Here is a 12418-nt window from a genome sequence, read left to right as displayed (position 1 = left end):
AGGTGAAGGTGAAGCCCTATCTCCCACCAGACCTCCTGCTCGACCTGGTCCTCGAGAGACGCGTCTCTTGTTTTCCTTCATCCTACGCCTTTTGCGGAATTTAACCTTTCCTCATACTTCACCTCCTGACACAAGTCCGACCTATTCCCGCGCAGAGGACTCGAATTTTGATATCTTCCTCTTCACTTCAGATCGCGGTCGTACTCGCCTCCTTCGCGTCTACAACTTCTTTACCTTCTTCACCCAACACTTCCCACACACACACAACAAAATCCATCCCACGACGGCTTCTTCGTTCATCACAAAATCCAACAATAACGGAGTGGAAAGGAAAAGAACACATCGTCCCTTCATCAATTTCTTATCACCTCCCTGCCTTCCTCATCCCACTGCGAAGATGAGTGCTCCCAGACGCAGTGCCTACGAGGCCTTTGCTGCCCCCATCGATCATCCACGGAGAATCGCGCAACCTTTTCCTCACGACTATCAGCGAGGTCAGAGAGAGGCTCGGGCTCAAGAGAAGACCGACAACAGCGAGAAGATCGTCGGCGAGACAGCCAAGATGGCCGAGACGCTCACAGAGGGCGCCTCCCAGACCCAGTGCGTCTTCAGCGACGAGGATATCATCCCCGGCACTAGCATTGCTGGCGTCTCTGGCCGCCTTGGTGACGCCAAGCTTGTCTCGATGCAGCGAATGGTCATGGACTCTGTTCCTGAGGGAAGCCAGGTCAAGATCATCTACATCATCTCCAAGGTAAGTCATCTCATCAAACCTCACTACCTCTACTCGCCGCCCTTCACTCGTGTTGTATTCACATGCGATGCCGCTGCTAATGACTATTGGTGAAGAAGGAGAATGATAATAATGGTCAAGTTGGGGCTGCCAACAATGCCGCCGCTGCGGAAGCCGGACCTGCTGACAATGACCGCATTGTTCTCCTGAACAATGCGGTCAAGGACCGTATCCGTGCCCAGATCCGCCAGCGCGGCGGTGGCCAGGCTGATGAAGATGATGAAGAGGATGGCATCTCCCAGCGGCCTAGAAAGCGCCTCCGTCTGGGCACTCCCTTCCTAAGAGTTTCTCGCCGAGCCATGGCCCCCATGCATGTGTCGCCGGGAGACGTCAAGGCTGAGGAAGACGAGGACGAGGAAAACAGCGTCAAACATGAGGGTGAGAATCTTGAGGAGCACGACGAAGAGAACGGTGAGCCCTCGCAGCAGCAGGGAATCCCCGGATTTGCTCTACTCAGCCCCGCTGAGATGCTGGCCACGGCTAGGCGAGAGCGACTCATGCACGGAGAGGAGCAAATCAAACACGAGCTCAAGGAGGAGGTCGACGAAGAGGTCAAGGAGGAGAATGACGCCGAGGCCCTATTCTTTTCTATACCCAACGAAGTCATCTATCGCTTCAGTCGCAGCCATCCCAGCCTGCGGGCCATGGGTAGAGAGACTCGATCCCTGTACCGTCTTCCTTCCAGTTTCCCGTCTCCAGCTAGACCCGCCCACACCGCTCACCAGAACAACATCTCTGACAACGATAATGGCGACGATGATAACAACGAAGAGCAATACTTCCAAACGAGATACGCTGGTGTTCCCTTTGACGAGTTCCTTGCCGGACACGCCGGCCCCTTCCTCGATGAGGACCCTTACCCCCTCCTTCGGAGCTTGAACGACGGCACCGACTACCACGGATATCACTAGCACTCACTAGCTTGGACACAGAGAAGAATGGAGGAGTGCTTGCGGAACTGGACGATTTGGTGTGCGTGGGTGGATTCGCACTTGGACGGATAGACAAGTGCTCTGGACTCTTTAATGGTGCCTCACAAGGAAGACATGGAGTCAATGGGATACAGAAATCGTTCGTTACCGGTATTGGAGCAAGCAGATTGTGATAAGGGCTCGCACACAAAGAAGAACGCGAGCTAGCTCACCCTCGGCTATCAATTCACTCTGAACTTGCAATCCTTTCATGAACAATGCTTTGAGTGATCCTCTTTCAATAATATATGTACATATATGTATATGTTTGGCGGCAGCTCATCCGTTTATCTGACATTTCCAAATGTATTGCCCATTGCTTACATCCCCCGAATGCTGCCAGGATCATGATACACGGTAGGCTCCCTGAAATCATGTTGCCGTTACAAAAAACGTGTATAGTCCAGGACTTATCATTTGGGGACTTGTATGAACCAAAGTCATACCATGGATTGATAGTAACTCCGTTGGGCGGCGGGTAATATCGTCGAAGCTTAAAGAATGGCGACTCTGTCCGTCTTCAGCTCTCAAACCGCGATTCGGGACGGTGGTCAGACAGGTCATCAGGTGCTTATGCTTGATGGGATGGTACGAAGAGAAAATAAACCCTCGATAGTCTCGTTCAGTTCAACGTTCGGAAACATTACTGGCCTTAACCACACGCACTCCATAACAACACCACGTCAGTAGATGGACATCCGGAAGCGCGCACCGTCGTTACATCCATGGCATCCTCGCAGTCTCGTACAATTCAAGATTTGGGCTAATATCTATATCAGAAAGACTAGCTCCCATCTTCTGCCGGCCAAAGCATTCCACTCCTCCTCGGCCACGATAGCACCTCCTACTCGGATCCTCGCGCCTGAAGGCTGCTTCTCGACCATATAAGCAACCAACTCATTGCGAGATCCAAAACTATTTCGTCCGACAACTATCAACTCTGCTTCGTCAGATGCAGTCGCCATGTGATTGGGATGATCCCACACTGCCGTCATGGTGTTCCCTCTATGATCCCTTAACAAGTGGACTCTGTTGGACACTTCTTCGTCTTCGTCCTCGCTTTCGTCCTCGTACTCTTCATCGTATTCCCCATCGCAACGCTCTCCTTCTTCGTTTCGTCCCCCCTTATCGTCTCGTTCTCTCTCTTTCTGGCGTACATTCAACCTTGCCACAGTCGGGTCTAAAAGCAAGGTGCAGCAACTAGTCCAGAAGATCAAAAGTACTGGTCTCAACTCCGGAACGAGGAGAGATGATGGGACGTGCTCCATGGACACCTCACGAATGGGATTTTCTTTCCACGTATGCAGCGCCATGCGGTGGGATTCGTTGCCGCTCTCCATCTTGACGAAAGACTGGTTCTGTTCAATAAGGACGAGCCGGTCCTTCTCGCTGTCCAGCATGTAAAACTCCAGACCGACGTGCTCCCCCGCCAGACTGCCAAACAAGTCGTCGAACAAGTTTGGGCCTATCCAGCCAATCCAGGACCAGCTCGGGTACGGGACCTGTATCGTATCATGTTTGGTGGCTATTGTATAAGTTGCTTTGCGCCTGCGAACACTGCTGACATTGTGGTCTGTCGACTATGTAATTGTTATACTAAGAAATGACTTCGGCAGAGCCCAGGTGAAGCCGAAGCCGCTAGTGAGCTGAATGGAGGCTAAAATTCCCTCAATGGCGCCTAGGGCGTCTCCATCGTAAGTCAATTCCCTGTTACCGTAGTCGGACATCAAGCTCTGATACATCCGGTTGAACGATTCTGGATCAGCGTTCGGAACATGGATTCCCTCGTGGTCAAAATTGAAAACGCTGTTGCGAAAGAGGGTGAGGCCACGGTTCACGGGATCTAGAATTTCCCAATTGGCGTCTTCGCGCCATGTGGCCGATTGACACTCCCAAAACACCACCTCTGGGGTAAATATCAGAAGCCGGCGGGATAGCAGTATCTCCTGGAAAGTCCATCCTCGTGTCATGTACTTGCTTCGGTTACGATCTGCTGGCGTGAAGCCCAACCCGTCCGGAGGCGGGGCTTTCTGCAGCCACACCCCATTTACGAAGAACGGTCCTTCTGCCGAGGGTCGAGACGAGGCGCGAACTCCTGGAAGTCCATCGTATGCGCCTTCTCCGGAGAGGGCGACGATTGTTAACGTAGCGAGCCCGTATATGACGTCCATGAGGGGAATGAAGGTTGCTTTGTCTTGGGGCGAGTCTTGAATGATGCAAAGACTGTCGGTCCAGAGGTATTTCTCACCTATCATGCGTGTGACGGTGATGGCGTCCAAAATGGTATCAGGTATCCACGAAGGGTCCAAGGCACCCGGGCATCGCAGTGATTCCAGCGAAGTCCCCTTCAACACCTTGAACTCTCGCTGGCCCCAGACATAACTCAGCGCCACCCACTTGGCCTCTGGATTCTGCAGGTCAACGATACACATGGCGTCGACGTCTATGCAGCGGATCATACGGGGCCGTCGCTTTGTGTGAATCGATGTGAGACCGCACAAATTTCCGTGGACGTTGGCGCAAATTCGGTTCCATTCCCTTAATAAACGGAAGTCGATTTCGGGCGGCCGAATACGGCCGTAATATGGTTCCAGGTCCAGCCATACGGATGGGTCTCCTTGTGCATAACTACCGTTGGAGACTTCCAGCAGGTCGCATATATCTGTGACGGTAGGTGGATGCTCTCTGGTTCGCTGATAATGCATATTGGCACCGTCCATGCAACGGTTGAGGGTGACTTGCACGTTTCCTAAGCAGAAGGTATCATCGTGTCTTGTATGTGCAGTCGCATCCATAACACCGAAAAGGTGTCCAGAGAATGACGCTTGGCCGCTTTCTAGATCATGTTGTGTTAGGCTCGGCCAGAATCTTTGGGACCAGGTGTTGAAGAGAGCCGAGATTTGATTGCAGAACAAGCAAACATCCTTGCGATCAAGGACTTCTCGTAATGAAGGGTATTCGTCGCCCGGGCGCCCTTGTTCTGAGCTATTTTCAGAGGCTGTCGACAGCTCTTCATCAGGATGTAATCTGTCCGCGTCGTCTTCGTGATCGTCTCCATCGATCTCTTTGTCGCCTACAGCGTGTGTGATCGTTCCGTCAGATCTCACTTCGTCATCTTCGTCAATTGGGTATCCAGCGTCCGTCGCATCCGAGTCTTCCCGATAGTCTAGCTCGGGGCGGTAATATCCAACAATGCGGAAGTCGATGGTTTGACAGTAAGAACATAGAGCCATGGAAATCTCCAGCTGGCAATGGCGGAACGTCGAGAAGGCATGCGTATTTCGTAAAGGGGCGGGAAATTCACAGGGAATTCAAGAAATCGAAGTGAGCGGGGTAAAATGGCTTCTTCACGCATAGTTGCGTGACAGTTTGTCAGTATGGTCAGCGGAATATGCATGTATAGGTAAGCAGAAGAGAGTGTTTATTTGTGTGAAAGAGTAGAAGGGATCGCCATAGGCTTGCTTGTAGGCCGAATGTACCGCAGCCTGCAGGGACAACTCAGCCAAAACCCAGAAGGTAAGTGTCACTTCCGATTATGTCGCAGGCTCTAGATAAGTAAGTTGTGTCCTTCAGACGCCCAGTCTTTATTGAACATAGGGTAGCCTGAAATGACCTTAGACTCCAATTGCGGAGGGAGCGTTAGATAGGTGGTTCGTTGGTGGACTTCGCAAGCTTGAGTACCTGAGAAGCTTATTCCAAAAGATTACCGTTTTCAGCTGTGCCCCTCATGAATTACGGCGTCTATTGGGTGCAGACTTTCGACACCACAAGCGCACAGACCACGTGAATTCTTCTGGAGTCGACGATTGCTTCATGCTCGTCGATGACGCCTTGGTGTTCAACTAGAACTAATGATTGAGAGCTCGCAAGTTTTGTGTTACATACAAATGGATTACTCTAAAAGTCTCTTGATTCGGGTATCCGGCAGCTTCGTGAGATATCCGGTAGCTAGCACGACGTGACTGACTAAAGTCCCAAGCACAGGGCGAAAATTGCCGGTTCTGGTTGTAAGCTGCATCGCAATGCACGGCCGGCCAGTCCATCAGCGATCGGTATCATTGTCCCATTCGACAGATATCCAACCCTATGCGTATTGGTAATCCATAACAAGAGCGATCTAAAAGCAGTGTAATAGTTGATAGGCAAACACGTTGGTTCCCAAATGTGGAATGGTGAGTGCCAACATGCATGATCTTAAGAAGGGGACTACCCTTGATTGGTGAATGCTCCCCGAGTAAGAAGGCTTCAGCTCAGGACTGTCCTTTACCTAGCTAATGTATCTTTTATTGATATACATCAGATTATCGTGGTGTAGCTTTCGCAAGAAGACCCAGAAGAAAGGCCAGACGCATAAGCTACGGCCAGGCCACTCAACCACGTCTTGTGGTGTTGTATACGAACGTCCCAACTCTTTAATCTCCTAGAACAAACGAAACCGCCATGGCATCTTTTTCATTCTAATCTTCACCATCACAATTCAAAACATTGTCACTACAACGACGACTTCACATACCCCGCGCAAATAGACAATCCCTACACCATGAAGCTTACACTCGCCCTCACTGCCCTCCTTGCCACAACCGCCATGGCTGGAGTGGCCAAGATCCGCCACGAGGACGCGACTCTCGATGACAAATACAGGCGTCGCGCCGTCAAAGCTGGAATCGTCCTCGTCAAAGAAGAGGACATATTCTCGATTGGCAACTGATCAGTCAAGGCTGGCACCGTGTCAGTCAAGGAGGAGGACATCATTTCCTGGGAGATCGCGCTGCCAAAGCTGGCGTTGTTCCGGTGAAGGAGAAAGGCATCATCTCTATCGGAGATTCAACAGTCTTGGTCGATGGTGGCAGTCTTCTCGAGAATATGGAGGCAAGGGAGACTGACCATGACCCGTTGAGCTTCGACCAAGCACATGCTTTACACAACAACATCAGCCATTGCTCAATACACAACGCTCAAGGAAACAAGAATCTTCCTCCCCCCGTCTTTCCTACAGCACCGTGATCTCTCAGAACCTGCATCGCTTCCTCGTAACCCCGTACCGCAGCGCTCTGAAGCGCACTCTGCCCTCTCCGTCCCTTGTAACTACAAGCATTCACATCAGCACCGGCCGCTAACAAGCGCTCCATCAAGTCTACACGACCCTTCTCAGCTGCCGCATGTAAAGCCATCCCATCCCCGTAAATGCCTCCCACAGCGTGGACATCGGCGCCTTCCCGAAGAAGAAGGTTGGCGATCTCTAGATGGCCTCGCAGACATGCGCCCTGAAGAGCCGTATAGCCCTTGTACTTTGCCGAGGCACCATTAACATCAGCCCTATGTTGGAGAAGAAGCTTCACCATCGCCAGGTATCCGCCGCCCGCTGCAGCTTGCAATGCCGTGTACCCTGCCGTCGGTGATGGCGGGGCATTCACATCGGCTCCCAGTTGTAGTAGTCGGCTGACGAGTTGTTCGTGTCCTCGCTCAGCGGCTGCCTGGAGCGCCGTTCTTCCGTTATACCGCGTCACGACAACCGACGACGATGAAGCTGCTGGTGACCCGTGTACCGAAAGATGCGGCATAGACTTCAATGACACCTCGTTAACTTTTGCTCCCGCGCTGAGCAGGATATCAACGACTTTTTCGTTGCCGTGTCCGCAGGCGATCTGCAAGGCATTTCTTTGGAAGTTGTTGCCCCCGCAAAAGTGGATATCGGCGCCGGCGTCGACCAGCATCTGCACGGCCTGTTCGTGGCCGTACATGCATGCAGCCTGGACGGCCGTTTGTCCATAGTACCCGTGCGGGGGCTCATTGACGGCGGCCTGGTCGGCGGCAAGGATGGCCCGGATTGTGACCAGGTCTCCGTCTCTAGCGGCGAGCTGCAGTGGTGTCCAGCAATATTCCTCTCCGTCGTCTGTCTGCAGGGTCGGGTCCCACGCCGCGTCTAGAGGGGGCAGGGATTTTTGCATAGTGGTTTCGGGCCCCGATGAGGTGAGCCAAGGCTTGGAATAGCAGGTGGTATTCATGGGATCAACAGGATCTAAAGAGAACCATCCAGTATCGGGAGCTATTAAGAGACGAGAAGCTGATCTTTGATGCTCTAAAGACACAGTCCAGGCCAAATAAGCCAGTCAAACTTATGCCTGAAGATACATGTTGCTTAGTTGTGTGTTGTTGGTGGACTGGAACACATGCATGTTGGTTGGCCAAGACGGGCGTTCGACAATCTTATATACGCTAGCTTACCGGATCCTGCTGCTTATGGATCGGGATTCGGCACAGGTCTATCATCCAGATGTGGGGGTTAAGAACGACATGGGTCTGACGCGAGGTGAACGGCTACATGATGATCATCGCGACTTTCTTGCAAGCTTAAACCAGTGCTCTTTTCTCTCTCTCCCATGAATCACCTTCTTTGCCCCATTCAGATTATACAACGATCTGGAAAGCGGGAGAAGCCTTTTCGTGATGAATCCGACTTGTCATCGGAGGACCTCAGCCTACCCGACGAGACGCTCCGAGTTAAACGCGCAGTTCCTGAACGGCAAGTTTGGAGGCTATTGGGAGAAGTTGTTCTCACAGTTGGAATCGTCGTCCTAAGTGGAACAGTCATTCATGATAGACTTCTTCCAAGAACGGAATTATTGCCGTATGGGCTACTGACTATGTAACCCCGCCTACCCTCTTCATGAAGCAGCGCCAAAACCATTGTCGTCGCCATTCGTTGCCCAGAAAGCTGTCACTTTCGGAAACACGGCTGGCTTCGGCCCGAAAATTGTGGGTGTGCGGATCGACTGAATGTACTTCCTGGTCATGCCATCCAAGAAGTCAGGCAAGGAGTCTGACAGCGATCTATTCAACATACGCGTCATCTGGTCCGCATCCCCATTGAGGAAGCTTGGCACAGATATAAAAAACCTCGGCAGACACATATGAACTTCTTTGGTCCTGTTTGGTGAAATGTTGCGTAAACAATTGCAAGGCCACGCCGTCTCACTCGTCTAATTCCCTAAAGGATCACAATGAAGAACGATCTGTAATCCGGGGAAACCTTCACGGCTCCCGACCGTCTGATGATGGCGGGGGTGTCCAAACTTACTAAGAGACTGCAAGTTTCTCATATTTGACGAAGAAGCGGAGTTAATCGACAAGAGAAGAAGCCGGGCAGCGCCGTCTACGGCCATCTCACTGGACGAAGTGCGCATGGAGATATTGAGAAGGCCCGCGGAGGACTGCGACGATAGAGCTGCTCGGTCTGGGGAAAAAATGAAAGGAAAGGAGATTCAGAATGACGACTATGATTATGAGGAATCGCTGTCAGGGGCACGTCTGCAGTTCTGCAACAACGTGGAGCCTAGATACGCCCCCTCGTCATCCCCGAACTCAAATGAACCCTGCCCGGGTTATTATGAATGTGTCATTTGCGCCTACTGCCCCGAATTTCCACACGACAGAAAGACACGCCATTTCCGTCTCTACAAACCGAGAGATAAGTTCCCAGACGTCTTCGAAAATGGCATACCTTCGGCAAACAACATCTGCGCGCACTATCTGGCCATTTCTTGTTGTTGGCCTCCTCAACATAAGCATGAGAACGGCAATGTAATCGAAATACCCAGAACCTACAAAGTACGTGACCTAGATGGCTTCATACGAGCAAACAAGGCCCTGGACGATATTCTTGACCGTGCTGTTGACGTCGCCAATAGCTTCGGTCTACGTATGATCTGGATCGATCAAGAATGCCTTCCTCAGCACCCACAAGACGTCGAGTCTCCCTATAAGGAGTACAAACAACTCGGAATTCAAGCAATGCATATCATCTACAATAGGGCCTTTGTTACGGGGGGTCTGCTGGATGTCGCCATGTCAAATTGGCAACAGCTAGAAAAGATCCGGGGCTTGATTTCGAGGACCAGGGCCAGGAATTCAGGCATCAATCGCCTCATCACGAACGAACAAGGCTTGGAGATTGTTCAAGAATATCTTTGTGTCTTCTTGCCAACAGTCTGGAATTCAGCCCGTCTCGCCAGGTTCTTTTCGGGGAAATCTTCTTCGGCATTCTTCTTTTCCTGCACGGCAAAGTGACAGACGACTCAAGAGCTCAAGGAGTTGCCAATAGCATATGGTAGTCCATGCGTGTGGATGCGGTTCACGAAGACCTTCCGCCCTTGCCCGACGAGGTCGGCGACGAACTCTTTGAGCATCCTGCTGTACACCGCAACGCATTTCGCACGATTGCGCTGGATAGGACCCGAGCCGGAGAGTATTACCAGACATGGTTCATTGATCGCATCATGATGCATGGCAACCTATTTGTGGGCTCCTATGTACCAGAGGCCCATGACGACAAGCCTACCGGCAAGAGAACCACTGCATCATGCCCAGATGCCAACCAAGAACATCAATATGACGGTCTTGAAGATGACGAGCTTCTTAAAAGGGCAAAGCATTTCGGCATTAATGGGGTCAAATGTTGCATCATGCACCGTCAGTTCCATGGGGCAATGGTGACATATGTCTTTGCTGCCGAAGAAATCCATCATTATTGTGAACTGAAGACGGAAGCCGAGAAAAATTCCAGGGCTGGGGGTCCTCACTTACAACTCACTCCCGGAACCATGGTGTCTTTTTTGGAAACAATATGCACGCTGCAGAACTCCGAAGGAGAGGCTCGTCGAGCCAAAGAGCTCTTTTCCATCTTCGATATAGATGGCCCTTGTAAGATTGCTATTCCCTACGAAACGGCCTGGGAGATGATGTCACACCCAAAGTATGAGGAGCATAAGCGTCTGCTGGGTCGTTGAGATAGGCAGCGCTCCTGATGAAGGCGAAGACTCGAGTGTGACGATGATAGCAAGAATGACCAACGGGTCCTCATCCTCAACCCGCAGTCGGATCAAAGAGCCTGTTACTATGAGAGTTTTGGGCAAGGTTAGGGGTTTCTGGCCTGTCATGTATACACATCCGATTGGAAAGTACGCGCTTATCGATATGGGGTGGTAGTTTTTCCTTCCCAACCCGACAACAACACTGACTGAATGCTTCCTCTCCCACTTTGCTAGCGAAACGTGTAATACCGCTGCTACGTCATAGATGCTTTGTGCTATTTAATCGCTAGCAACCTAGAGATGCCCGCCTTGCTGTATATGTTGGCGCTACATAATGGCATTGTAAGTTTCCAGGAGTTTTGGAAGGTCGAGACGCCACTCTATCAGACCAAGAAGTCAACTCAATAAGTGCTTTGCTCCGTCCTCTGTTTCGATGTAGTCTACTTTTCAACATTAATCTACTTTCATTCGTTGTACCAGTCCTGTGTGTCTCATCGCGGGCCAGCGGTGGCATGCCCCACCAAGACCGCCCGCAAGTGGACCACGATAGCTTCACAAAAGGCTCAAAAACATACAACACCAGGTATTCGCTGGTCGTCACCGACCCAACTACTAATCCGGCCCTCATTGGCTTATCTATGGGAGAGCGGACGGGATCCCGAGTTTTCCAATGGGTATGGTCGTATGTGATGGTCTGGGCAGAGAGTGTGGTCCATGGAGGAGAAACTCACGATGCGGCTCACGTACACCCACCTACGACTCACCCAGCCAGATAGGGGAAAGAGGGGACAGAAGGGGGTGGCCAATGGAATATCAAACGAGTCAAAAGATGCAGTCGAAAAGTCTATCCTGACTTTGAATGGGGGATAGAGTTCAGGTACGAAGAAAAGTGTGAGTTCAGCTGGCACGGATGGGATGATTGTACATGTAGATTCTATGAGGGTCTCGCTCGCCAAGAGAATTACTCTTCAGACTGATATCAATAACGTTGGGAGACAGCTGCAGAAAGTTGTTCGTCCTGAGTATGTTATATCAAGCCGGCCGAGATCACCCCCTTCACTCTCCTGAGCGATGACGGTGTACTCATTGGCGTCCCAAAGTGCCAGCCAGTTTGGATGCGTATGCTTTACACATTGATTTTCCTACTTGACGGTCTTGAACTCTGCCGGCCTGGTGAATTACTACGTATGTATAGTAGTTTGACAGTAGGCAATCGAACCGGTGGCCTCTTAATCATCAATACTATGGTAATCATCAACCAGCCAACATGCGACCAACCCTCCGGCCTTAACGCCAAGCTGAGACTCCCTCACACGCCGACGCTACGTCCCCATTCCGCAAAGCTTCGATATCTTTCGCAGACGGTCTCCTCTTCCATCAGAACGATTCCAAGAGAATGAGACCCTGGTTTGACAGCTCTCCCTCCTCGCATTCCGCCGAAGTGTCTTGAGTCTCAACCTTGAGGCTAGCAAATAGGTTTCACAAAGCTCCGACAGAAATCTCTGAGACTCTGGCATAAAAGCATCCCACGGGCTCGAAACCTGCGAGCCAGGTACCACAATTTCTATTCCAGTAATAAACATATAGTGATGTCCGCCATCCGACCAATGCGACAAAAGCATCTGCCCACATGCCTATCAACGTCCAAAGTTGGGTGTGAACCCCGATGAACGTAGATAATTCTCCGAGGTAGTAAAAGTCAAAAAAAAGAAAAGTGTGAGGATCGACAAACCCGGTTGAACGCGCGTCCCCTACGTTCTAATCATCGCACACAGGCCGTTTAAAGGCTCGATGAACTGCAGCTAGGATTCAGAGAGTACAATTCACGATTTGCTGAAGACGGA

At 51.2% G+C, this 12418-nt stretch overlaps 4 protein-coding genes across 4 annotated transcripts; 2 read left to right on the top strand and 2 right to left on the bottom strand.

Moving 5' to 3' along the window:
• Nucleotides 1-277: 277 nt before the first annotated feature.
• On the top strand, nt 278-1704 carry BDP55DRAFT_770620 (uncharacterized protein; the record flags this gene model as incomplete). The annotated part of the gene is made up of 2 exons (XM_060581092.1): nt 278-754; nt 850-1704. The coding sequence occupies exons 1-2, from the start codon at nt 398-400 to the stop codon at nt 1702-1704; spliced, it is 1212 nt and encodes a 403-aa protein (XP_060426806.1). The 5' UTR covers nt 278-397.
• An 830-nt stretch (nt 1705-2534) lies between these two features.
• On the bottom strand, nt 2535-4997 carry BDP55DRAFT_634560 (heterokaryon incompatibility protein-domain-containing protein; the record flags this gene model as incomplete). Its single annotated transcript, XM_060572677.1, has 2 exons — nt 2535-3337; nt 3362-4997. 2 exons carry the CDS (start codon nt 4995-4997, stop codon nt 2535-2537), a joined length of 2439 nt encoding a protein of 812 aa, XP_060426805.1.
• Nucleotides 4998-6719: 1722 nt separating this feature from the next.
• BDP55DRAFT_695822 (ankyrin repeat protein) lies at nt 6720-7712 on the bottom strand (the record flags this gene model as incomplete). Its single annotated transcript, XM_060577513.1, has 1 exon — nt 6720-7712. The coding sequence occupies one exon, from the start codon at nt 7710-7712 to the stop codon at nt 6720-6722; it is 993 nt and encodes a 330-aa protein (XP_060426804.1).
• A 1297-nt stretch (nt 7713-9009) lies between these two features.
• Nucleotides 9010-11974, top strand: BDP55DRAFT_634558 (uncharacterized protein; the record flags this gene model as incomplete). The annotated part of the gene is made up of 8 exons (XM_060572676.1): nt 9010-9776; nt 9995-10464; nt 10556-10721; nt 10865-10916; nt 11055-11256; nt 11445-11465; nt 11506-11596; nt 11770-11974. The coding sequence occupies 8 exons, from the start codon at nt 9010-9012 to the stop codon at nt 11972-11974; spliced, it is 1974 nt and encodes a 657-aa protein (XP_060426803.1).
• Nucleotides 11975-12418: the final 444 nt, after the last annotated feature.

This window comes from Colletotrichum godetiae, assembly GCF_030913485.1.
Source record: "Colletotrichum godetiae strain CBS 193.32 chromosome Unknown BDP55scaffold_35, whole genome shotgun sequence".
Lineage (NCBI taxonomy): Eukaryota > Fungi > Ascomycota > Sordariomycetes > Glomerellales > Glomerellaceae > Colletotrichum > Colletotrichum godetiae.
Note: the sequence above shows the minus strand (reverse complement) of the source record. Positions and strands in the feature narration are given on the sequence as shown.